This window comes from Sciurus carolinensis, chromosome 3 (assembly GCF_902686445.1).
Source record: "Sciurus carolinensis chromosome 3, mSciCar1.2, whole genome shotgun sequence".
In the NCBI taxonomy this organism is placed as follows: domain Eukaryota; kingdom Metazoa; phylum Chordata; class Mammalia; order Rodentia; family Sciuridae; genus Sciurus; species Sciurus carolinensis.
The window spans coordinates 36,819,375-36,845,195 of record NC_062215.1 but is presented as its reverse complement, the minus strand read 5'-3'; the positions used below and the strand labels follow the sequence as shown (position 1 = coordinate 36,845,195).

Genomic DNA, 25,821 nt, shown 5'->3' with positions numbered 1-25,821 from the left:
TATTTTTCCATATAACATCATCTTATCTTATTAAAATTCTTTTTTAGGCTTAATTTAAAAATCTTTATATTTTGAAATAATTTTAGGCTTGCAGAAAAGTTGCGAAGATAGCACAGAGTTCCTGTGTATCCTTCATTTAATTTCACCTAATGTTAAATCCTTCATAGCCATAGTACATTAACCTAGAGTTTCCAGGTAAAGCAAAAAAAACAGGATGCCCAGTTAATTTTGAATTTCAGATGCACAATGAATAATTTTCAGTATAAGTTGTTCTGAATACTGCATGGAGACATATCTATATAAAAACTTGTTTGTGTGAAATTCAAATTTAAGTGGGCAGCCTATATTTTATCTGACAACCCTTACTTAGTATTTATTAAAACTAAGTAATTAACATTGGTACAATGCTTTCAAGTAAACTACAGACTTTGGTTTTTAGCCTTGTCTCTATACTTGCTAGTCGAGATATACTGGGTGTTTCTAATATCTGAGTTTTCCTGGAGTGCTGAAAGAGAATGATATTTGTTTTAAAGTGACTTCCCTACTGCAGAGTCCTTTGGTTTATGAGTCAGTTATTCCTTTACCTTCTACTTTCTAAATTGTTTTCTTTGAAATCTCTTATCTGTTGGGGTCCCCTCTTCATTTACTTTGTTCTTAGGGTCTTATGTCTCTTTTATTTTATTGTCATTTTTGTGCACTTTTCATAGGGAGCAGAAATAAACAAATGCTCAATCTTCAACTTTTAATTTATAGTCCTATTCAGTTAATCCATTGCAGTTAGTCTTCTATGTCTACCAAATCACTGAAATTACAATTAGAAACTCACTGGTAACCTCCTAATGGCAACAATAACCAGCATTGGCCTTTTGTTCCTTGAAACCATGCCCTATGTTTTATGCCCATTCTCTTCTACTCTTCTGACTTTCTGACCCTTCTCAAATACTTGAATAGATTTGACTTTTTTTCACATGCACCTTAATTTTTGGTCTTCAGTTCTCTTATCACTTCCTGTGCCTTGTCCTATTGTGATTAATAGCACTCGCATTTCTCTAGTCTCCCAAGCCAGAAATATGAGTGCTGTGATGGATTCTTCTTTCCATCATCCCTCATATCTAACTAGGTTTTTTTGTTTTGTTTTGTTTTGTTCTTACAGTACTAGGGATTAAACCCAGGGCCATGCATATGCTAGGCAAGTTTTCAACTTTTTGTTGTTTATTTTTTTTTTAAACAAAGTCTTGTTTAAGTTGCCCAGGCTGACCTCCAACTTGTGATCCTCCTGCCTTAGCCTCCCAAGTTGGTGGGATTACAAATGTGTACCAACACATCCACCTTAAATTAGGTATTTGTATTGTATATTTTTAATTAAAATTTTCTTTCTTTCTCTCACTCTTTCCTTCCTTCCCTTTTTCTTATTCTTTTTCTTTTTCTTTTGTTGTTAGTGCTAGGGATCAAACCCAGAGCCTCATTCATGGAGGGAAGTTCTCTGAGTTACACCCCCAGTCCCCAATAACTCTTGACATCATCTTTCTATTGCCCCTGCTCTTGCTCTTATTTCTTATTTGGATTAAGGCAGTAGTGTAGTATTTTATGTCTTCTCTGGTGTCTTTCTACCTTAAACCCCAGTGGCCATCACTCCATCACTGAGATCTATGAAGCAAACTGATCATCCTGTTACCCATAGGATATATTACTGTCCAGCCAACCATTGTGCTAGGTACTTATTATTTTATGTATTACCTTTTTTAAGATGGGGATTTCACTATGTTGCCTAAGTGGGCTTTGAACTCCTGGACTTGAATGATCTTCCTACATCAGCCTCCTGACTAGTTGGGATTGTATAGTCTGGAATCATATCACTGGCTGACCTTTTTTGATACTTATAACAACTGTAATCATTATTATGGTGAGTTTGATGAGCTCTCCAGGGATCTGGTAAGGTCTCAGAGATATTTAAATTGGGATTTTAAGGATGATCAGAAAAAAGACTGAGAGGTGTCTGTATAGCAGGAAGGGTAGAGGTGGTAGAGTAGACAAGATGAAAGAGGTACCAGCGAAACCTTTACTATGTTTAGGCAATTACAAATCATTGAGTATTACTGGAATGTTAAGGAAGAGAGTATGGTTGATGGAATGGAAGAAGAGGCTGGTAAGATAGAGGTTAGGTCGTTAAGAGTCTCATGTCAACCTCAATCTTTACTGCCATTTTTTGAGCACTTACTATAAGGCATGTACTATGCAAACCAAACAGTCCTGTAGAGTAAGTGCTAATTACCTTCATTTAACAGATTAGGATACAAGCTCAGATTATGTAATTTGCCTTATAATGAATAAGGCTTTCACTCATGGCATTCAAATTCTTCCACAATCTGACCACAACTGATTTTTTCTAGTCTATTTCTCTATGCATTCAGTGTTCTTTTCTTATTTCAGGTACACTAGATATTTGACTCTTCTCCATTGTGCCCTATATTCTATCTTTGTGCCCTTTGCTCCTTCTGTTTTTGTCCCGGTTTCTTTCTCTTTGTCATGTTTTCTTAATTGACACATTGACACTCCTCTTCCCTGATTGTTGAAATTACATTTGCCTGTGTGTGTGTGTGTGTGTGTGTGTGTGGTGTGTGGTGGGGAACATGAATTGGGGTTTTAACCCAAGGGTCCTCTACTACTGGCTACACCCCAAGCCCTTTATTTTAATTTTTATTTTCAGGGAGGGTCTCATTAAGTTTCTAAAACTGGCCTTGAATTTTGAATTTGGCATTCCTCCTGTCTTAGTCTCCCGAGTCACTGGGATTATAGGCACATGTCTGACACTATTTACCTCTTGAGATCATTGTCGTTCAAGGTTTTTTTTTTTTTTTTTTTTGTACCGGGATTGAAGTCAGGGACACTCGACCACTGAGCCACCTCCCCAGCTCTATTTTGTATTTTATTTAGAGATAGGGTCTCACTGAGTTGCTTAGTGCCTCACTTTTGCAGAAGCTGACCTTGAACTCTTGATCCTCCTGCCTCAGCCTCCTGAGCTGCTGGGATTACAGGCGTGCACCATTGCGCCTGGCTAAGGTCCTTCTTTTTTTTTTTTTTTAATTAATTTATTTTAGTTGTAGATGACACAATAGCTTTATTTTATTAATTTATTTTTTGTGGTGCTGAGCATCAAACCCAGGGCTTTGCACATGCCCGGCAAGGACTCTACCACTGAGCCACAACCCCATCCCTAAGGTCCTTCTTAAACTTGCCTGTGCTGTGAAAATTTTTTTGTTCTTCTGCCTTTTTTTTTTTTCTCCTCGTAATTTGACGTTTTATTTTTCACTGTAACAATTTCATTCCTCATCATTAGCTTTGCACTGTTCCCTGTATACTTTTAATTTATAACTTGGCCATATATTTCGATAAGAAAAAAATAGCGACTATTAGGCCCCAAATTTTCCTTTCTAACACTTCATTTCAAACTTACTTGTATATCTACTCACATTCTCATTTTCCTTTTTGTTATAAGCACTCAGAATTCTCCCTCCTTTGGCCATCCTTTTCTTCTTTTTCTTTTTCTTTTTTATATATTTTTTTAGGTGTTGTGAGGCCTGTATTTTATTCATTTATTTATATGCAGTGCTGAGACTTGAACCCAGTGCCTCACACATGCCAGGCAAGTGCTCTACTACTGAGCCACAACCCCAGCCCCCATCCTTTTCTTTATATTTTAAATACTGTTTTTCTGCTAGATCATATCTGTTGGTGATCATTCCTCCTTGTTTAGATGTGTTTGGCTCTCTCCCATCTTTATGAAATCCTTCTTTGATGGCCGCATTCCCTTTGGACTACTGCCCTATCTCTCTGCTCCACTTCATGGCCAAAATTTTCACAAGTGTTTTCTCTACTTCCTAATTTCCCATTCATTCTTCAAGCTATTCTAGTTTGGTCTGAGCCCAACCTTATTGAAACTGCTCTTATGAAATTACTAATGACTACTGTAATGCTAAATCCAGTGAATGCTTTTATATTGTCATTCTTTTGGGCCTTTCAGCAGTTCCATAAAATAGCTACTTTTCCCTTAAAACACAGGCTTTTCTTTTCTGTTAAAAATTGTACTTTCTTTGCTTTTCTCCTATCTCCATATCACAACTATATGAATATGCTAAGACCATTAAGACCATTAAGCATATGAATATGCTAAGACCATTTAAGTGGGTGAAATGTATCGTATGTGAATTATTTCTGAAAATCGACAAAAATTTTAAATGAGTTTAGCAATTAATTTAGCAAGGTCACAGGCTACATGATCAATATACAAAGGTCCACCACATTTCTGTATTCTAGCTAGAAATTCCTGAAATTTATCTATAAATTCAGTGTATACAAAATCTTGCCGCCTTTTTTTCTTCCAAGAATTTGAACTGATCCTAAATTTTTTATGAAAATCTAAAGGACCAGAATAGCCAGCTTTGAAAACAGAGAAGAAAGTTGGAAGAATTACACTACCTGATTTCAAAACCTAATAGAAAGCCACAGTTATCAAGACTATGTGGCATTGCTGCAAGGCTATGCATATGAATCAGTGAAACAGAATTTAGTTCACAAAGAAACTTTTATACATAAGGTCAGCTGATTGTCAATAATGATATACCTTTAATCTAAGATTTCTCTGCTGTAAAAACCCTAACGTAAAACAGTCCCTCTGGGTGTGCTGCAGTATAACTCAGTCTGCATTGCAATCAAGTCAGCGAATGCATCATTGTCTGCTGGATAAATTGCTCCATCATTCTTGGTGCTTGGCATGTTACAATGCTGGGATCAATGTGGGCTTCTAGTTGGATTTTGTGCCAGGTATGTGTCTACCTTGGAGACACTATTCATGGTAGAGTAAAATGTTTCAAATTTGGAGAAGTGAATATGACTTTTTATTTTTTGACTTCTAATATTACAGAAAGATGATGGGTAATATCCAAAAAAGAGTAGGAACTCTAGCTTTACTTTTGGATCTTGGTATGCTGTATGTGTTTGGTTGTTTAGACAGAGCCTTATAAACTTGGTTACTGCATGTGCCCTCTTCTGTTTATTTTTCAGATACATATTTTTCAGTGCCATATGGGCTATCTTATTCTATACTCAGTGCTTTATTTGTGTTTTGAATGTTGAACTTGCATAACAAAGGCAAAGAATGGTTCTCTTTTGGTAATGGTCTATAGATCCTTAGATATGTATAAAATTGAGTTGTTTGTACATCTGTGGCTGCTGTAACTGTCCTGAACAAAGGCTCCAGTGCTGTATTTTTGAGATGTTTTATCCTGAAGAGATGTAAAGACAGAGGGGCTCCTATGGCAGCTTCATTTTCTAAAGGAACAAGTAAACCTGACTGTCTCTATCAGGTACCAACATGGTGTAAAAGGGATAGCACAAAGTGGTACAGACCAGAGAACAATTAGGGACTTACTTATTTTATTATGCCTGTGGCTACGTTAGGTGACCTGATTGATTCTTTTCAATTTGGGTTACCTGGATATACTAAGATTAAGATTTTTTAATTTTGGTCATCAATCTTCTATCTGTGCTTTAGGTCATTTGCATACTTCTGTTTGGAGAATTTCTCTGAAAGGTTAATAAGCCCTCAGTATGATTGACATCAGATTATTAACTATTTCTATCCAGCCCTTTGGTGGGAAATTTTTTTCTATGGTGCATGATTCAGGTTAAATAAAACCCCAGTGGATTAAACCAATCCTGAGGACTTGCCTCAGCAAGTTGTCATTCTATAGGTTTTAAACTTTTAGTCTTTTGCTATTATTTTTCCTCCCATTACAAGAGAACAATATCATGAACATCTACTTAATTCAAAGCTGAAGCAGGAAGATGTTTCTGTAAAATGTTTGACCATTGTTTATTTTTAAAAATTTCTACTGCAAATTTTTTTTTCATAGTAATATATATGTCCCAGTATTATTTCTGGGCAGGATTTTTCTTCCCTGCTTAAACTGAATTAAACCTCTTTGTCCAAAATATTTGTCCAGGCTCCTTTTCCCTTTAGAGATTTTATCCACATATTTTATTTTGTATTAGCTCCATTCTCATTCTCAGATTTTGGTGACTAAAATTTTTGTGCATTTGTAAGTATCACTATGTTGTCCTGAAAATTAGAACTATGACTCCTACTTCAGTGGCTCATTTCCTTTCTACTTGGCTTTCTTTTCCTCCTTACCTGCTTTCACCCTCTTAGAGTATGATAATCAGTATTATTTATTCTGATTGGATCTCACAAATTACCTACTTAGGCTGTGCTGTCTTCTTCCCTCAGGCTTTCATGACCCCATTATTTTCTTGGTTTAGTTGTCCTTGTAAACTTTGCCTTCTTTTTGCCCTGGGGCCTCCCTGTCATGTGCTCCTGGCAGTCAGGAGAGGCAGTGGAGCTTTTTTCTGGTGACTTGTCAGAAGAAAGTTCAGTTAAACATATTTGTTGCAGCTAAAGCAGTGCAGCTATTTTCCAATTACATGGAATTTTAGATTTCTCCCTCTGTCCTCTCAACCCCTTTGGAAAGTCAACTAATTCTGTGTGTGAACCAAGTGAGGGGGAAAATGGAAGAAGGAGGAAAGGTGGGGAAATAGGGAAATTGGGGACAAAGTAGACAAAAAGCCTGTAGTTTGAGACCATCAGGAATAAACTAGTCTGACTGAAGCAGGGCCAAGAAGGCATAGTATCTCTTGTCCTCCTGGGTTTTAAGCAACTGCAAACAGGAGGAACTGCAGCTTGTGTTTACAAGGCCACAATCTGAAGAAAAAGCTTCTATTCCTTTGCCATCTTGATATGGAGGGTTCTGCAGAGGAGAATAAGGAAATGAGATATTACATACTTAGGTAAGTTTTAGGAGCCTTATTTGGGCAATATATTCTTTTAAAAATAGTACTGTACTGACAGATAAGCCCTAGAGTTTATGGGAAATTTGAATGGATAAATTTTTTGTGTCTGTATGAAAATGAAGGCTGTTTTTTAAGGAAATAAATGAAAACTGGCATATTTGCTTCTGAATTTCTAAACCTTTATTTTACATTCAGAATTTGAGAGAAATATATGTGAACCCATGTGTGATATTGTAGCTGTTCTGAAAATAAGCACCCCTGCATGGGCTTTGCTGTGCTGTTACTGCATTAAGAGAGTTCAGTCTATGCCAAATTTGCTAAGTGGATTTGGCTATATTTCAAGAGTCTTTTCAACTTGTGTGAAGGAAGGATGTTAGTTTTTTTTGTAGTGCATTGCATCCTGTTGAAGGTAGTTTTGCGGAAAACCTTTTTAGAATTTGTCTGGGCCAAAAAAGGTGCCTACTGCAGCTGTCTTGGCATGGGTCCAGACTGGAGTGGTTGAGGATGTCAAACTTTCTTACCCTGGGATCTTTCTTCTTATTATTAGAAATTAGACTGAGGAAGAAGTGAGTGGTACTTTCTGAGGCCTTCTTCAGGCCTCTTACAGGTCTGTGCCTTCCCAGCAGAAGGTTGACAAAAAGACCTGAATGATTTGCTCCACAACACTCATTAAGGGTCACTCCATTCTCTCTCTCTCTTTTTTTTTTGGTAATCTATAGTTTTTATTTTGAACAAAATTACCTGAAAATTAAACTGGAGTTAGGCAAAATCAGAAAAGAAACAAAAAAACACTGAGTTATTAAAAATTTGTCTTCAGAACAATCTTTTCCTTTAACTACCTCTTCACCCTTTTGGGGAAAACCAAACAAAACTTCCACTGTGAGTCCAAGAAATAAAAAGTAACTGAGATATTATGTATAAGTTATATATATGTTATAAAATATATATACACAGGTATGTCAAAAAGGTTTTAATACGTTTATAAATAGTAAATGTTTAAAATAAAATGTTTTGTGTATAACATTTTATATTTATATATGCAAAGCAAACATTGTTTTATATTATTGAAATGAACATATGCATAAACAACATATGTGTGTATGTTTGAGTTTGTGTATATAAGTATCTGAATGTTTATGTCTCCTCCTGTCAGGAGGTAGGCTCTTTGGGAGGTGATGATGGGATTTGGAATTAGTGCCCTTATAAAATAGGTTTCGGAGAACTATTTTCCACCTTGTGAGAACATAGTAAGATGGTATCATCTCTGAATTTTCTGGTATTTGATCATAGATTTCCCAGCTTTCAGAACTGTCGATATAAGTCTTTGTTGTTTAAAAGCCACCCAGTTTATGGTATTCTGTTGTAGCAACTTTAAAGGGCTAACATTTTGTATGTGTGTGACAGAGATTTACTGTTTTCATTGAGCAAAGTTATAATGATTTAAAGATCTTAATTGGCTTTATTTTAAATTCTAGAATAGGCTGACACTTCATTGCATAAATAATAAATATTCCCATGAACCAAGCAAAGGAGGTTGGTTTTATAGATAGAATAGGGTTGAAGAAAACAAACAAAAACAAAAACTTTATTGGTTTTTCACAGTCACTTTCCTTATAAGGCATGGACAAGGAGACAGAACAACAGAAAAATACCTGGTTAACATCAGGTTATTTTAGGTGATCTTTTTTGTATGAAAGGAATTAGGCAGAGGGAATTAGAGTATATGCCATTGAAAACTGGCATATTTGGAAAATTCAGGCATTCTCTTGCTAACCCTGATTTCAGCTTAATTTCAACTTGGTGACAAAGAGCTTTAGTTTAAGTGACTCCATTTTTAGCTTGGTCTCTTGGAGCCTAGTACAGGAACTTAGTCCAGAACAATGACCTCTGATGATTTTTGTTTGACACTATGGTTAAATATGTCAGACAGGTAATCTGTATATTTTTTTTTCAAGGAGGTATTCATCTTGGAGCAGTTTGTCCTTTTACAGTTTTTACAGTCATCTTGGGAATTCTTCATGTTGGATCCTCTATTGCCTTATCTTCCTTTTTCTTGGTTTACTCCATCCTTTTGGAAGACAACAGTGTGTAATAGCTTCCTTAGAAAAGGTAGGTGAGAAGTGAAGATTTACCTTTACAGTTGAACCCTTTGCTTTCATCCTGTTGTCTCATTTTTGCCTTTAGTTGTGCTCTGGTGCACAACTACTTCCCTGTGCTATCCCAGTCCTCACCTTTACTAGGGCCTCTGTGATCTTACCACTTCACAGAATAAATCCAGTAAAATGTTAATTGCCAGCCTGGGAGAGAGAAAGAGTAATTGTGTAATGTGAGAACATGGAGGGAGTCTGACAATCTGTAACTTTCTCTTCCAGGTGCTGCTCCTTAGGCCTCCAGTCAGTTCTGCCTGTGTTTCACCCTGTCCCTGTTTGCCTTTCATTGATGTTAGCAAGTTTAAACCATATTCACCAAACAGTATCATATAAATTTGTGTGGTATTTTGCAGTTAAGGACTTTATAAATGCTCTATATCCCTTTCTTTAAAATTATTTATTATTTATGTATAATTTTAATGCATCAATAGAACATTACCTATTGTCCCTTTAGATACTGGGCTGATACTAAATTTTTCTTGAAGATAGTTCAATTTTGCTTATTAAATGCATAAGGACTTTTTAAATTTTGGTTGTACTGTGGATCAAACCCAGGGCCTTGGTCATGCTAAGCAAAAGCAAGAGCTCTACCACTGAGCTGCCTGCCCAGCCTCCTCTACTTTTTTTTTTTTTTTTAACTTTTATTTGTTTATTTTTTTCATTATCTTTTCTCCTCCATTTGTTCCCCCACTGTGCTGGGTTTGAACCCAGGGCCTTGTGCTTACGAGACAAGCACTCCACCAACTGAGCTATCTCCCCAGCCCTCTCCTCCACTTTTTAATATTTATTTTGAGATGGGGGGGTCTCACTAAACTGCCTAAGTTCTGCATGACTTTTATAAATTGCTTTCTTATAGAAAAACACCAGTATTTTGAGAGTTTTATAGTTTAAATGGAAAAAAAAAATTCTCCTTGAAGGTGTTATCTTTTATGCATGCTTCTTCCTCACTGTCCAAATTTACTTTTTTTTTAATAACTTTAAGATAATGCCTATTTGTATGTCCTTTAGGGTTAGTATAAATCATTTCAGTTATTTATAATATTAGTCATTCTTTTGGTCCTTCAGGGAATTTGTATTTGTAATGATTAGTATGGTAGGGATATATTTGGGACTTATATGAACATTAGAAGACATGAGAATAAAAGATGCAAGTAGTTTGTTATACAAAACCATCTGTTAAAAAAACAATAGCTGGGCATGGTAATGTACACTTATAATCCCAGCTACTCTGGAGGCTGAAGCAGGAGGATCTCAAGTTTGAGGCCATCCTTAGCAACTTGCCAAGGCCCTGTCTCAAAATAAAAAATAAAAAGAACTAGGGATGTAGCAGTAGAGTGCCCTTGAGTTTAGTCCTCAGTACCAAAAAGACAAAACAACAACAAAAAAATAGGGCTGAGGTTGTAACTCAGTGGTAGAGTGCTTGCCTAGCATGTGTGAGGCACTGAGTTTGATTCTCAGCATCACATATAAATAAATAAAGATTCATTAACAACCTAAAAAAATATTTAAAAAAGCAAAACAAAAAACCAAAAATACCAGCAAACCCAACCACTTGGTATTTACTTTAAAGGTCTAATCTTCACATGGGTATACAATGAATTATAAACTGTGACTATATTTGATGCATTTTAACTAAATGTAGTACTGTAGAGTTATCAAGCTCAGGGGCTCTAGAATCAGGCTAATTTAGATCTCATTTTTGTCACTTCTGCCGTCTGTCTGATCATGGGCAAGTTACACAATTCCTCTAAGCCTTATTTTCCTAACTCGTAAAATGGTGCTCAAATATCATAGCATTATTGTGCGGATTAATATGCCAGTGCATGCGAGAGCTTAGCACAGTGTCTGTCCCATAGCAAGTAGTCAGAAATGGTGGTGGTTTTTTAAATTTAGTTTTACTAATGTTTACTAATAATTATCATCTTTTTTTTTTTTTTTTTTTTTTTTTGCGGTGCTGGGGATCGAACCCAGGGCCTTGTGCTTGCAAGGCAAGCACTCTACCGACCTAGCTCTCCCCAGCCCAATAATCATCATCTTTAGAAAAGTTTGAGCAACTTTTACATATGCCAAGAACACTTTGGTTCTGGAGATAGAAATGAATAGGAGTTCTCATCCTCAAAGGATCAGTAAGAGTCTCTGACCTCAGGAACTCATGATTTATCAAGGAAGGCAGTTGTGTAAACTCACGTAATAGTCCAGTGTGATTAGCAGGAAAGATGTATGTGTAGGTTCTGTTGTGACACAGAGGGGGCTCACCCTCATTAAAGGTGAAGCTAGAGAATCAGTGTGAGCAAAGGGAGCTCACTGGGAGAACTGACAGTTGATTTTTTTGTTTGTTTTGCAGTGCTGGGGGATTGAACCAAAGGCCCCCATATATGCTAGGCAAGTGCTCTCCACTGAGCTACATCCCCAACCCAGTTTAGTTGCATTTTGAAGGATGAACTGGAATAGTAGTGGCAGATAGGGAAGGAACGGATATTCCTGACACAGAATAAGTTGTGCAAAGGCCAGAAGCTGACAGTAGTATGGTATGTTTCATAAATCATAAGCAGAGAATGAAGGGCAATACACAGTCATTTCTCATACAGGAAGAATAGAACTTACATTTATAAAAGTTTTAGTTCAACTTATGTGGAGTTTAAGTTACTAATTCCACATGTTCTGATTTCCTTCATCATATTTCTGCTCGAATACTCTGTAGATGTCAGCTTGCCTCACAGAGGGCAGATGAATGTATTTGCCATTCAAGAAGTTATTTTGGGACTCTTAAAACTTAGTCTCCTTTAAATCCTAAGCAGTTGCTCTACTTATCAAAGGACTGGGGTGTAAGTAGGCAGGGGAGAAATATTGTCATGTAATAGACTCCTGTTGCTGAAAAAACCAAGTTGTAATAGATTAGACTGCTTCCACTCTGCCATCCTCTTATCTTTCTTCTAAAGAACATGTAGTGCTGGTTAGGTATTTAAATATATGTAGGGGTAATAGAAAAATGGAAGTTCCCAAGATCAGTCCTAATGTGTGTTTTGTTTGACAGTCGTATCTTCAGATTTTAAATAACCGAGGAACATAAAGCGAAGGTGCCTAAAGTGTTGAAGATACGATGAGGACAGGTGGAGAAATGTTGCATGATATCATACTTAGATAGACCTTGATTTCAAGGTGTGGGTACCTCCAGAGCATTATTCCTCCTTGTTGCCATTCCATATCATTAGTAACAGTTAAAATATGCTTTTTAATTCAGTATTATTATTTTTTTAAACAGGTTAATTCACTTTATTTTTCTTGTATAAAAATCCTGTGACCTAGTCAACTACAAATGGAGCCTGGGTTATCAGCACACAGAATCTGATATGAGTTCTTACAAAATGGTCAGTGAATTCCTGAGGGAGATTTGGCGGACATGTGGGACTTGCTAATCTTGTTTCCCCAGTAGCTTCTCTGCGCAGGAAGAACTTGGTCAGGATTATGGCTCCACAGATGGTGGTGGCTACTTCCCTGGAGCACTTATCATCCAGACTGATGTGATTGTTGTAGATTGTTGATGGTGACAAATGCCATGAACTTGGTCTGCTGGCCAGTGCAAGTCTGCTTCTGCATCAGCAAGAATTCAAAACCTCATCCTTGAGGGATGCCCTCAGGAAAAAGTCAATGATCTCAGACAGGGAGAAGAGATAAATGTCTCCCCTCCAGTGACTTGACCTTCATGTCCTTTACCAGGCAGCCCAGCTTGGTGACTAGTATCCCTCCTTGACCTTGCTTCTGTGAACCCCTGGGCATCCCATGTGCAGAGCTCTGGATCCTCTTACTGCTCTGGTGTCATCAACTGTTTGGTGTTTTCCTTGAAAAGAAGCAGTGACAGTTTTTTAAAAGTGAACTTAGTTGCAGTATAATTTACAGTTAGAAAAATGTACCTATTTTACATGGACATTTCAATGAAATTTTATTTTATTTATCTATTTTCCAACTTTACTGGATCATGTACTATCAGTATAAATAAAAGCTTTACAGACTCACATTCATCGCTGCCTTAAGTAAGGTAGTGACTGGTCAATCATAACATCCTGGTTTGGTTTCCAAGTATTTTACTGTTATGTATAACTTTTTCATGCAAGTTACACGATGCATTTCTAGAACTCTCACACTCTGGGGCGTGTGCTTGCTACTGCTCTAAACAAGTTTATTGCCTTTAGCCCAAGGCACTGGATGAAGGATAATTTATTATTTTTATGTACAGAAATCCAACACCATACATTTATCCCAGTTTAATGGCAAGTGCTTTAGCCTTTGCCTTTTCCAGCTTGGTAATGCGAGGCATGGATTTTGGACCCAAGGATGTTGCCTCCCCAGGGGCAATGGATCTCATCATATCTGTCATTGTAGTTGATTCTGATGGCTTCCATCAGCTTATCCAGAGCTCTTTTGTTTTCCAAGATAACCAGTGTGAAGGCAACTGTGGTGCACTTCGCACATCTTCCTGTAAACCACACATTCCAGACTGACTTTTGCCTTAATGATGCAGTAAGGGACTCCCATCTTGTAACACAGGACAGACAGGAAGACAACCAGCTCAATGGGATCCATGTCATGTGCAGTCACCATCAGCTGAGCCTTCTTGTTCTCCACCAAGGTGGTGACAGTTTTGATCCCTGCTCGAAGGACTGGCAGTCTCTTTGTTGGTACATTCCCTTTGCCAGCAGCCTTCTCAGCTCAGGCCAACAGCTTCTGCTTTTTCTGCTTCATCTCTGGTCTGTACTTGTGGGCAAGCTTAAACAGTTGAGTGGCTTATTGGTGGTCCAAGTCCTGGGTGAACTAGTTAATTGCATGAGGTGCTTTTAGCTGGTTATAGAAAATAGCTTTTGCCACTGCAACTGGATGAAGTGAGGCCATTTTACAAAGCGGATAAGGTCCCTTTTGAGCTGAATGTCCTGACTGATGCCAAAGTTCTTTGGCCTCTTCTCGAACAGTGGGCTCACCACCTTCTTGCCTTCCTGCTTCTTGACCATGACAGAGGTTAGAACCATCTTCTTTCCCTTGGCTTTCTTTCCTTTTGGCATCTTGGGCAACTGGAGGAGAGAGAAAGCTAATGAGATTTTAAATCAGATTTGTTAAAATACAGTTTACCTACAATAAAGTTCACCTTTTTGAAAATTAAACAGTTTTAGCTGGGCAGCGACTTGGGAGACTGAAGCAGGAGGATTACAAGTTCAAGACCAGCCTCAGCAAATTAGCAAGGCCCTGAGCAACTTAGTGAGACCCTGTCTCAGAATACAAAGGGCTGAGGATATAGCTTAGTGGTAGAGTGCCTCTGGATTCAATCCCTGTTACCACCCCCCCCCCAAAAAAAAAGATTACAGTTTTATGGTTTTGACATGTTTATCTGTGTAGACACCATCACAATCAGGATCAAGATATAGAACATTTCCATCATCTCCACAACCCGCCCCCCACAATCATTTCCCCAACCCAGCACACTGATCAGCTTTCTGCACTATAAATTAGTTTTACATGATTCAGAATGTTATGTACATGAAGTCATACAGTATGTGCTCTTTTTAAAAATACTGCATATTTTATTATATTCTGCTGCCAGGGTATATAAAATAATTCCCTTGTGAAATAGAAATTCATTAAAATTCAGAGAGGTAGATGTTAAGGACTGACAAAAGTAGATGTTTGTTGTCACATATATATTAAAGAGAAGCTTTTGTGTTGTCTTCAGATTTAGCTGTCTTGAATATTCACTGGTTGGTGAGAAGTGGTTTGGGAAACCTCTGAAAGATTCATTGACTGAAAAAGGAACAGACTTTCTGAGATCTGAAGGGATTTGTAGAAGATACTCCAATCAGCAGGGGATCTTCTTGAGCATTCTACAACAGAATTCAGATTTGCAGCTGCTTGGGAAATCTTAATGGGGCTAAGCCTGATCTCCAGCTGGAGCTGCTAAACCACTTTCTTCATAATGGTGGCACTGGAGGAGCCAGACACCGCACACTTGAGGGCCAGTTGAGGGCCAGGCCGACTCATCAATCCAAGGGTCCCAGTATGTGCTCTTTAGCATTCTGTTTCCTCCTCTGATCATGGTGTTTCTGAGATTCATTCATGTTATTACTCAGTGTGATACACTGATATGATCCATGGACTTGCAGCCTGAAAGAAATGAGTAGGTGGCAAGTAAAATTATAGACAAAATAACCATTTTATTTTTATTATTTAAAAAAATAAATGTGTCTTGGTTGGGTACAGTGGCACACACCTGTAATCCCAGGGCCTCAGGAAGCTGAGGCAGGAGGATTGTGAGTTCAAAGCCAGCAGCAGCATTTTAGTGAGGCCCTAGGCAACTTAGCGAGACCTTGTCTCAAAAACATAAAAAGCGCTGGTGATGTTGCTCAGTGGTTAAGCACCTTGAGTTCAATCCCTGGTACCCCCTACCCCCCAAAAATACACACACACACACACACACACACACACACCCCCGACACTGTTTCCAGACCAATATTTTTTGTTATAATCATAGATGTTGCATGGTGTAGTTGGATGAACACTGAAATGAGACCCAGGAAACTTGGTTTCTTATCTGTCTGTGCTGTAGACTTCTTTTGTGATGTTGGACAAAAGAGGCAGACCTTATTTTCTTTAGGGGCCCTTGTTACACTTTAGATATGCAGTATCCCCTTCAAAGCTCCTGTGTTAATTCATGAATTCAGAGGTGAATGGTTAGATTATGATAGCTATAATCTAATTAGTCCATCCTACTTTGAATGGACTAACTAGGTGGTAACTATAGGCATGTGGGATCTTACTGGAGGAGGCGAGTCTCTGGGAGTGCTCTGTAAGGGTGCATCTTACTTGTGATCCATTCTCCTTTCTCTGCTTCCTGGCTGCCATGAGCAGAGCAGTGTTCCTCTGCCATGCCTTCCTGCCATAATGCTCTACCTTGCCTGGGGCCCAGAGCAATGGAGTTGGTCAACCCTGGATTGAACCTCTGAGCCCAAATAAACTTTTCCTCCTCTAAGGTGTTCTTGGCAGGTATTTTTCACAGCAATGAAAACCTAACTAACATACCCCTCTTAAGTTTAAAGATACACAATAATTAGATATATTGGTAGAAAAAGATAATGAGAATTTTGGTAGATAGACCAGTTCGAAGTGTCAGAATCTTGTGTTAGAAAGTGCTTTGGTATCTATTAGCAAATATACACTTAGTGCCAGCAGAGATGTGTAGCCTTCATTGTGACTGTATCACAATGAAGTCTGGTAGGTAAAGTAGCCATAGTCTCTGAACTATCCCTTCTTGCAGTCATCCTATAGGTGTTGTTTTTGCAAGTTAAGAAAAGCCACCTTAAGTCATATAAGTGTAAGGGAAGAGCCTCTCACCAAGTTTTGATAGAGGCACTAAGGGAAGAAAGATTGATTTTCTTAAATGTATATCAAACTATTGGTACATGTAAAGTGAGATAGTGTGCTGGGTTATAGAAAAGACAACCTTATAAGGTTTGGTGCTTCTAAAGGAGTACATTCTAAAGGAGTGAGGATAGACACGTTTACATTTTAAAATTGGAGCTGTGTGCAGAAAATTGTACCTAAAATTTACAAGAAAGCAGAATGCCACTGTGAATCTTTTCATTTTAATGGTATTCCCCCAGTATAAATAATGTTTTGATAAAATAGTTTTTAAATCAAAATCAATGTAAAACATCCACGAAGAGCAAAACATCAACATTTTGAATAAAGACAGGATCATAATACTGTTTTTTTTTTTTTTCCTTTCGCCTTAGGCTCTAGTATGGGGTTGGCATAGTGCTGGTAGATGCTTTTTTATTTTTTAAAATTAAGTTTTTAATTGACACAAAAACTGTGTATATTTATGGGGTACAATGTGATGTTTCAGTACATGTATACAATTTGTAATGATCAAATTCGAGTAGTTTTTCACCACCTCAAACATTTCTTTGTGGTGAAAACATTCAAAATCCTGTCTTTTAGCTATTTTGAAATATGCAATGTTATTGTTAACTTTGTTCACCTTACTGTACAACAGAACGTTAAAACTTATTCCTGCTGTTCATAACTTTGTACCTGTTCTTAAACATGTCCCCACTTCTGCCTCGCTCCCCTCGTGATTTTTTTTAGATTTATTTCATTTAACATAGAGTTGCTTCTCTGTGTTGAAACAAGTCAGATTGTAGTTGGTAAGGAAAAGGGAAGTTTTCTTAATTACTGAATTTTTTTATGTTCCCCCCCATTTAAATCTATTTCTCATTTAAATCCATTTTATGCCTGCTGCAGGGTAGTTGTTTTTTTTTTTTCTTTTTTGGTACCAGGGATCGAACCCAGGGGAAGTTTACCTCTGAGCTATATCCCCAGCTCTTTCTCTCTCTCTCTCTCTTTTTTTGGGGGGAGGAGACAGGGCCTCACTAAGTTGCTTAGGTCCTCACCTATGATCACTGGGATTAAAAGCATGTGCCACCTCCCCCAGATGCAGAATAGTTTTCTGCTGCATTGTTTTTATTATCAGTTGATGACCCAATGTGTAATTCCCATTTGATTTTGTAGTGTTATCTTCGTGAGCAGTTAAAATTAAGTAAGTACAGTATTGTAGTAATCTATGAAGTATAACAGTTGATTGGTGGGCTGGAAAAAAAAAAATCAACTGACCTCTTGTCACTGGCACATAGCATTCTTTAGTTTGTTTTTTTAAACTTTTAGTAAAGTTTGGGAATAACTGCCAATAATAATAACATGACTATGGCTATGAAAAGGATCACATCACTAAAAGTAAGATTTATTTTTCTCCCCTTTTTAATTGCAAGTGACCTTCAAGAATACTCCTTTAGTATCTCTATACCATTCATTAAATCTCATGATCAATTCCTTCCCCTGCCTTTTTACTGCTTTTAGGTTTATGTCTTCTCTATCCCTCACTCTCTCCCTAGATAACAGAAAACTGATTGATCTATGTGTGTATGTGTATGTGTAACTCCAGGCATAGAATGATATAATCCTTGGTGTACGAAATGCTGATCATTGGTTCACATGTGGCCCACTCTTATTTATTTGTCTAGTTACTTATTTTTAAAAATAATGTAAAAAGAATTTGAAAACTTCCTACCTAAAACAAAGGTGGGTCCTTTAGCCATATGGCCTCTCAACCCTTCTTCCTGCCTCCCCTACCTAGATAACCATTTTCCTTAATCACACGTCCATTATATTTTCTTGTTTTCTTTATTTATATAGTTGTGTCATATTTTCATATATCTCTTAGAAGTATTTACATTTTAAACTTTATAATGTCTTCATTTTTATAATCTATATTATCTATTGTATATAAATATTTTTGGGCTTTTTGTATGTTAAACATATCTAGACACAATACTATGAAATTTCTGTTTACCCTTGTCCATTTCCTGGCACATTGGCTCCTAAGCCCTTGGTATGTCTTAGGTGATAAATGACTTTTGTATACTAATGAAATGATTGATGGCTGGGGGCTCCTCAATAGCCTCAGGATGGGGGCTGGTTGCCATGGGAACCAACATGTAGTTAGAGGGTTGGAACTTTCTATCCCATTCCCTTATCTTCAGAGAGGGCAGAGGTGCTGAATGTTGAGTTGATCACCAGTGACCAGTGATGTAATCAATTATGCTCACATAATGAAGCTTCTATAAAAAATTCCTGAACTGTATGTAGAGTTTAAAGAGCTTCTAGATCACTGAACATAAGAAGTTACCTGAAGTGTGGTAGAGGTGCCTGGAGTGTGGTGTGCCTGGAGAGGGTATGGAATTTTTGTACCCTTTCCCACATGCCTTATCCAATGTTTGCCTTCCATTTGTCTGTTTGTATCCTTTGTAATATCCTATATAATAACTGTAAGTAAAGTGTTTCCCTATGTTCTGTGAGATGCTCCAGCAAATTTAAACCTAGGAGGAGAGCATGAGAACCTTGATTTATAGCGGGTAGAGTCAGAACTACAGGTCTCACCCTGGGACTTAGCATCTCAAGGAGGGTGTAGTTTTATGGGGTTGAGTCTTTAACTTGTGGAATCCACTGCTATCTCCAGGAAGATAGGATCAGAATTGAGTTGAATTAAAGGATACACAGCTAATGTCTATTCCAGAACCGCTTGGGGTGTGGGGAAAACTTCTCACCCGTGTGATCACAGCAGTGTTCTGTGTTGTAAGAGTAAAGTGGGAGAAAAACTGTTGTTTTTCAACTTTTGATTGAGGTCTCCTAACTCTGATAATTTGTGTGTATAATCTTTTTTGTGTGTTCTATGTAACTGATCTCATGGTTCACAAATAATGACTGTTTAATTCCTTCTTTGCAATCTTAATAACTCTAATTTTTTTTTCATTTTATTTCACTTACTAGGACTCTAACAGAGAATATTTCATGTAGATTTTCTAAAATTAAACCATCCTTACATACCTGGCACAAATTCAACTTGGTTATGGACTTGCATATTTATTTATTTATTTACTGTAGTTGTAGAGGGGCACAATATCTTTATTTTTTATTATATTTATTTTTACATGGTTCTGAGGATCGAACCCAGTTCCTCATACACACTAGACAGGTGCTCTAGCACTAAGGTACAACCCCAGCCCTGGAGTAACATATTTTTAACTATAAAATGACTAAGATGGCTTTGGACCAATACCTTACTTCTTTAAGATATTTGTTTAAGAAGTTTGCATCTGTAGTCATCAGTAAGATGAATCTAGAATTTTCCCTTCATGTAACACCTTTGTCTAGTTTTGACTTTATTGTTATTTTAGCTTGGGAGTTTTGCTTCTTTTTCTGTTGTCTGGAAGTTTAATAAATGACTGCCCTTGAAAGTTCAGAGTCTGTCAAGATCTAGTTACAGAAAGAAAAACTGCATCAGGTATTAATTATTATTATTATTATTTTCTTTTTATATACATGACAATAGAGTGATTTTTGACATACATACATGGTGCATCAGGTATTATGAACACAGGGTATTTGACAGTGAAAATTGATTACTTAGGTATTAGAACAAAATAATAAAAAAGGTATGTTAGAGTTAATAACTACAGGAAGCAGTTGTCACTACTAGGATTGGGAGAACAAAAGCAAACAGTTATAGTGTTACCAGAACTTAGGGCTTTGGAGGAGGGCCTTGAGGGCTGATACTTGGACCTCTGGGGTGGGTTTTGAGTAGCTGGTGCTCAAATCCCTGAAGAGGAAGCCTGACCTGACAGGTGAGGGATAGACCCAGGTAGCACCATCCAGAGGATGAGTGAGCAGGGCAAGGCTGGTATTCTGACTTCCAAGGAGCCACAGTCCACTGCTGAAGGTACTTTAAAGACTTCCTGGGGATGTTGAAAGAAGCTAGAGGCTGGTATAAACTCTGTTATTGTGGGAGTGACACTGAAATCTGGGAAAAAGGAAGGAAGGAAGTCCCTTTTTAAAATCCTTTCCATTTTGCCATTGGCAGAAATGAACAGAAGAGAGCTACCAAAGGAGTCTTAGAAATTAAGTTTGCAGTCTTAACCGCATTGTTGCAGAACATGAAAGGGTGGGTTTATTGCTGAGGGACAATAGGTAAATAACAGACACTGCAGCAAATATCATGTACATTTCACAAAGAGAAATCTGAATCTGAACAAGGTCATTTGCCAGAGATCACTGGAGTTATTAAATGGGCAGATCTGGAATTTAACCTAGGCCTAAGCTGATTCTACTGCTATATTCCATCTAATCTAAGACATCATTGGTTATTAGAAACACCATTATTTTATGTATCGCTAAGAAAATAATGTCAGTTAAATAAGGCATAAATTGTAAGTTACATACTTATAGCTGAAATATGATATGTTTTGGTTTTGGGGGGCTGGGACTATATCTCAGTGATAGAGTGCTTGCCTCACTTGTGTGAGGCACTGGGTTCAATCTTCAGCAGACACAAATAAATAAAATGAAGATATTAGGTTCATCTATAACTAAAAATTAAAAAAAAAAATTGGTTTTGGAATTCTTGATTTTAAGATATCTGTGGGATACCCAAGTCAAACATTTAGTGGGCAGTTTAAAATGTGGAGTTACAGCTCATAAGAAAGATGGAAACTACAGATGCAGAGGTCAAGGTCATCTTCATGGCAGTCATGATTCAGCAATAGCTCCACTGGTTTTTATCTGTTAGTCTGTTATTTTTACTGTCTCTTTTCATTCTATCCTTTTCCTGTCTTTTTGTGATGGCATCTGTTGGTCAGCCTAATATTGTTGTTTGTTATTCAGAACCACTTTTCTTTCCCCCTAAAACTTCCCAAGGAAAGATTTTCTTTTCTCTCTTGTATTTGAAAAATGTGTAATCTGCCAGTATGCAGACTCCATATAGATACAGTTGGAAATACTGTTATGAGTATGGTGATGAAAAGGGGGTCTCCAGAGGATATGGACAGTGTGAAGAAGCACTACCTATGCACTCTCATGGTTTCTCATTGTTATAGGTCCAGCATGTCTGGCTTGCACCTAGTAAAACAATGTCGAGACCGAAAGAAAATTGACTCACAGCGAGATTTCACTGTGGCTTCTCCAGCAGAATTTGTTACTCGTTTTGGAGGGAATAAAGTGATTGAGAAGGTAAGTTATAACTTTCTAAATTCTTTTTGTCAAAAGTACATGAGGGTGGGCTGGGGTTGTAACTCAGTGATAGAGCTCTTGTCTAGCGTTTGTGAGGCACTGGGTTCGATTCTCAGCATCACATGTAAATAAAAAAAGGTCCATAGACAACTTTAAAAAAAATAAACGTACATGAGGGCTATGCGTGGTGGCACCTGTCTGTAATCCCAGAGACTCAAGAGGCTAAGGCAGGAGGATCACAAGTTCAAGGCCAGCCTTAACAACTTAGCAAGACCCTGTCTCAAAATTTAAAAAGGGCTGGGAATGTAGCTCAGTGGTAAAGTGCCCCTGGGCTCAATTCCCAGTAGTAAAAAAAGGTATACCAGGAACTGGGGTTATGCTTACCTAATTTCTGCAAAGCCCTGCATTGACCATCTGCAGCATGGGGTTGGGGGAAGTAAGTGTAATTTAATGCCTAGAGATCAAAATTAGTAGTTATATTTTCCAGGGACTTATATTTTTTGCCACTTTTTATGGAATTGTCCTTTCTGCCTCCCTGCCATCCTATTATATAATTTCACCATTTTCTGTAATATATATTTAATCACAACCAATTCAGGAGATAAAACAGTGTTAATAAAGTTCTTTTTGAAAGATTTATGGTTTTACAGAGTCTGCATTGATCTGATAGTGTGTGAGGAATTTATTAATTTATGGAGTACAACAGCATTGGATGTAGAGTTGAGTTTCAGAGCAGAAGGCTTAAACAATTTTATGTACTGTGACTTACTGGCTTTGTGGTGTTTAGAGGGGATATGTCATATGAAATACTTGAAGAGATTGCAGGTATGAAATGTTATGAGTGATTCTTTTTTTTTTTTTTTTTTTTTTTTTTTTTTTTTGCGGTACTGGGGATTGAACTCAGGGCCTTGTGCTTTTGAGGCAAGCACTCTACCAGCTGAGCTATTTCCCCAGCCCATGAGTGATTCTGTGTCACCTATTTTTTTGGCAGGGAGAGGGAGTCCTACTAGAGATTAAACAGGGCCCTGTGCATACTAGACAAGTGCTGTACACTCAGCCACATCTCCAGCCCTTTTCACTTTATTTTGAATTATTGTCTCATGCTAATTTGCCTAGGCTGGCCTCAGACTTGCAATACTCCTATTGTAACCTCCCAAGTAGCTGGGATATAGGCATGTACTGCTACACCCAGCCTGTGTCACTATCCGAGCCACATCAGAGCTGAAAGAATGACTTAGTTAAAATAGTTTATAGTGATTAAAAGATTATAGGATGGGAACCTTGTATTCGTACTCCTGAAAGTATTGCTTCAGCAGTGTCCTTCTATAGTAAACATAGGTTTTGGATCTATTAGCCTATATTATCCTCAGGAGCATGATTGCAACATAGGTAAGAAGATAGATGATTTATTCACAGAGAAGTGTCTAGATCATTTGGTTGTGACCATTCTTTCTGAAACAGTCTCTACAATTCTAAGGAATTGGGATTCAGCATTTTGGAGAGAAGCAATTGATGTCAGGGTTTTTATACATTTTCAGGGCTCTGTGTCCTGTTTTATTACAAAGGGAATAGCACATGACATTGCACAGTTTAGTCTTCTCCCATTTCTTAGTTGATAATGCATCATCCCTCTGAAGTTTGTTTTCCTCTGTTGCCTAGTAATAGGTATGATAGAATAATTCACGAACAGTGTATGAGTAATGATGACTTTGTTGTTTTCTCCAAGAAATGAAGTTAGAGGGAGGTAAATTCTACCTAGCACACATTGATATATTTGCTTAGCAAATATTTAAAAATATTACTTGATCATTTGGGATCTGGTTCCTAGACTGGACTAGCAAGAATTCCTGGTTGAAATTCTGTTTTTTTTTTTCCCACACAAAAATCTCCCATCTTTATTCCTCTGTCATTACTTTTCTTTTCTGTATTTTCTTCCAATTCCCATTCTCCTTTCTCCCAGGTTCTTATTGCTAACAATGGCATTGCAGCAGTGAAATGCATGCGATCCATCCGTCGGTGGTCTTACGAAATGTTTCGAAATGAGCGTGCAATCCGATTTGTTGTCATGGTCACACCTGAAGACCTTAAAGCCAATGCAGGTGAGTCATTAGATTTACAAAAGCATCACCCTTAAGCATAAAACATTGAATAGCCCAACCTTTCAGTAGGAAAATGCTAGTTTAGGGGTATTCCCATATCTAGGAGTTCTAGTAAAATCCTATTTAAAGAATTTCTCTTTAACAAGTATCAGTAATAGCCATGTAAGAATGATTGTAGGCTAACACAGAAGGGTAAAGGAAACCTCCATAAAACCCAGAGAAGAGATTGCAAAACTCCTCTTTGGATCTTTTCTGGAGTTACAACTGGGGGTAGAGGGGTGACTATACTATAATTAACCGTAGCATTAACTATATACATTCCTATATAAGGTAAGTAGTAAAAACTTAACACAGGAATTGATTTGGGCTTTCAGGTATGTGTCTTTTTTAGTATTAAGTATTTGCTGTGGCACATACTTTAGTATGTGTAAGTGGAAAAGTTTGGAAGGAAATGCTATTTCCCTTATGAATTGTATCAAATTCTAGAGAATTTTAGTGTAAAGTTCCTTTTTTCTCATCTTCATGAAGGAGATAGATCTTGGGACCCAAATGGGTTTCACTAAGTAAACGCTTTTTCATATTCTCTCTGCTTAGATGGTCCTCTTGTCTGAGATGGGTAGGTAAAGACTACAGGTATAACTGAGGTGTGGCTGGTCTTTCATCTCCATACTTTGTATCACTAAGGTATAATCTCTTAAGATAGAGTATCTACAGATAACAATTCTTTAAAGAGGTATTCTTTAAACCCATTTGGGTCTGTATATGTTGTCATCATCTTGAGACAATGATATTTAGACTCACTATTTCTAAGGATTAAAGGTTATTATGGCATTTATAAACAGTAAAGTCACCAATGTATGGGAAGGCATGTTTTATTATGTGAAACCTTTTAGATGTACCCTCTGAACTATAATTTTTGTGCCTATAAAAGAAAGATCTTATTTGTTTTCTCCTAAAGAGTTGTAAAGATGAGATCACCTATAGAAAATGTAAATGACCATACATGGTTTCTTTCTCCATCCATTTTATCTGTTACTCCTATTAATTCATTTATTCATTCACTTCATGAACACGGAGACCAGATCCATAGTTGAATAAAATGTGATCTTGCTGTAGGAAATAAATAACTTTAACACAATGAGATAAGTGCTACAGTAGAAACATACAGAGGGTATTATGAAAACACAGAAATGAGACATTTATCACTTGGGGGCAGGGTTAACAGAAAACTTTCTCCCTTCCTTCCTTTTTCCTTCCCCTTTCCTTTCCTTTCCTTTCCTTTCCTTTCCTTTCCTTTCCTTTCCTTTCCTTTCCTTTCTTTTCCTTTCCTTTCCTTCTTTCCTTCTTTCCTTCTTTCCTTTCTTCCTTCCTTCCGATTGAACCCAGGGGTGCTTTACCACTGAGCCATATGCCCAGCCCTTTTTTATATTTTATTTAGAGACAGGTCTCGCTGAATTGCTTAGGGCATTGCTAAGTTGCTGAGGCTAGCTTTGAACTTGCCAGCCACTGGGATTACGGGAGTGCCCTACCATGGCTGGCAACAGAAAGCTTTCTTGGTTATGCCTAACCAAGAATAAATAGTAAAGTTAATAAAGCAGTTAGGGGAGGGTGAAGGGTATACCAGGCAGAAAGAACAGCGTATGCAAATGTATGAAGGTATAACCCAAGCGATCTTCCAAAAAATTGTAGGTAGCTTATTAAAGTACAAAATAAAATTTAGTAATTTAATTAAAATAGTTATACAGTAGTAACAAGGAGGGCATTGTTTTCTATCCTCAGAGGTCAGACTTTATCTTTTTGAGGGTATGCGTAGTGTGATTGTGTGTAGTGTGAATATGTGTTAGACATTGAAGGGTTTTGCATTTTAAATGAAATATTTTTTTTTAATAGTATTGGAAATATGTCCATGCTAGGCAATTTAGGCAAGTGCTCTACCACTGAGCTACACTCCTTGCCCAGGCTTTTTTTTGTTTACTTTTGTTTTTAACTATACAAAAGTAGAAAAGTGTAATGAACTCCTTCTCATCTCCTTATTTTCCAATTACCAAGTCATGGCTGCTCTAGTTTCATCTATGCTTTTACCCCTACCACCCATTTCCCCAATTATTTTGAAGCAAATTCAG

At 37.4% G+C, this 25,821-nt stretch overlaps 1 protein-coding gene and 3 pseudogenes across 5 annotated transcripts in view; 2 read left to right on the top strand and 2 right to left on the bottom strand.

Annotated features, from left to right (window-relative positions):
• Acaca (acetyl-CoA carboxylase alpha) overlaps nt 1-25,821 on the top strand; it is a 269,515-nt gene that overhangs the window by 65,138 nt on the left and 178,556 nt on the right. For all 5 annotated transcript variants that reach the window (XM_047545728.1, XM_047545732.1, XM_047545731.1 and 2 more), the window contains 2 exons: nt 21,467-21,599; nt 23,560-23,698. In XM_047545728.1, coding sequence (XP_047401684.1) covers nt 21,467-21,599; nt 23,560-23,698 — 272 coding nt within the window. The remainder of the gene's footprint in view (nt 1-21,466; nt 21,600-23,559; nt 23,699-25,821) is intronic.
• Nucleotides 13,249-14,056, bottom strand: LOC124980306 (60S ribosomal protein L7a-like; annotated as a pseudogene).
• On the bottom strand, nt 14,777-15,020 carry LOC124981102 (guanine nucleotide-binding protein G(I)/G(S)/G(O) subunit gamma-5-like; annotated as a pseudogene).
• LOC124981560 (uncharacterized) lies at nt 23,853-23,964 on the top strand (annotated as a pseudogene).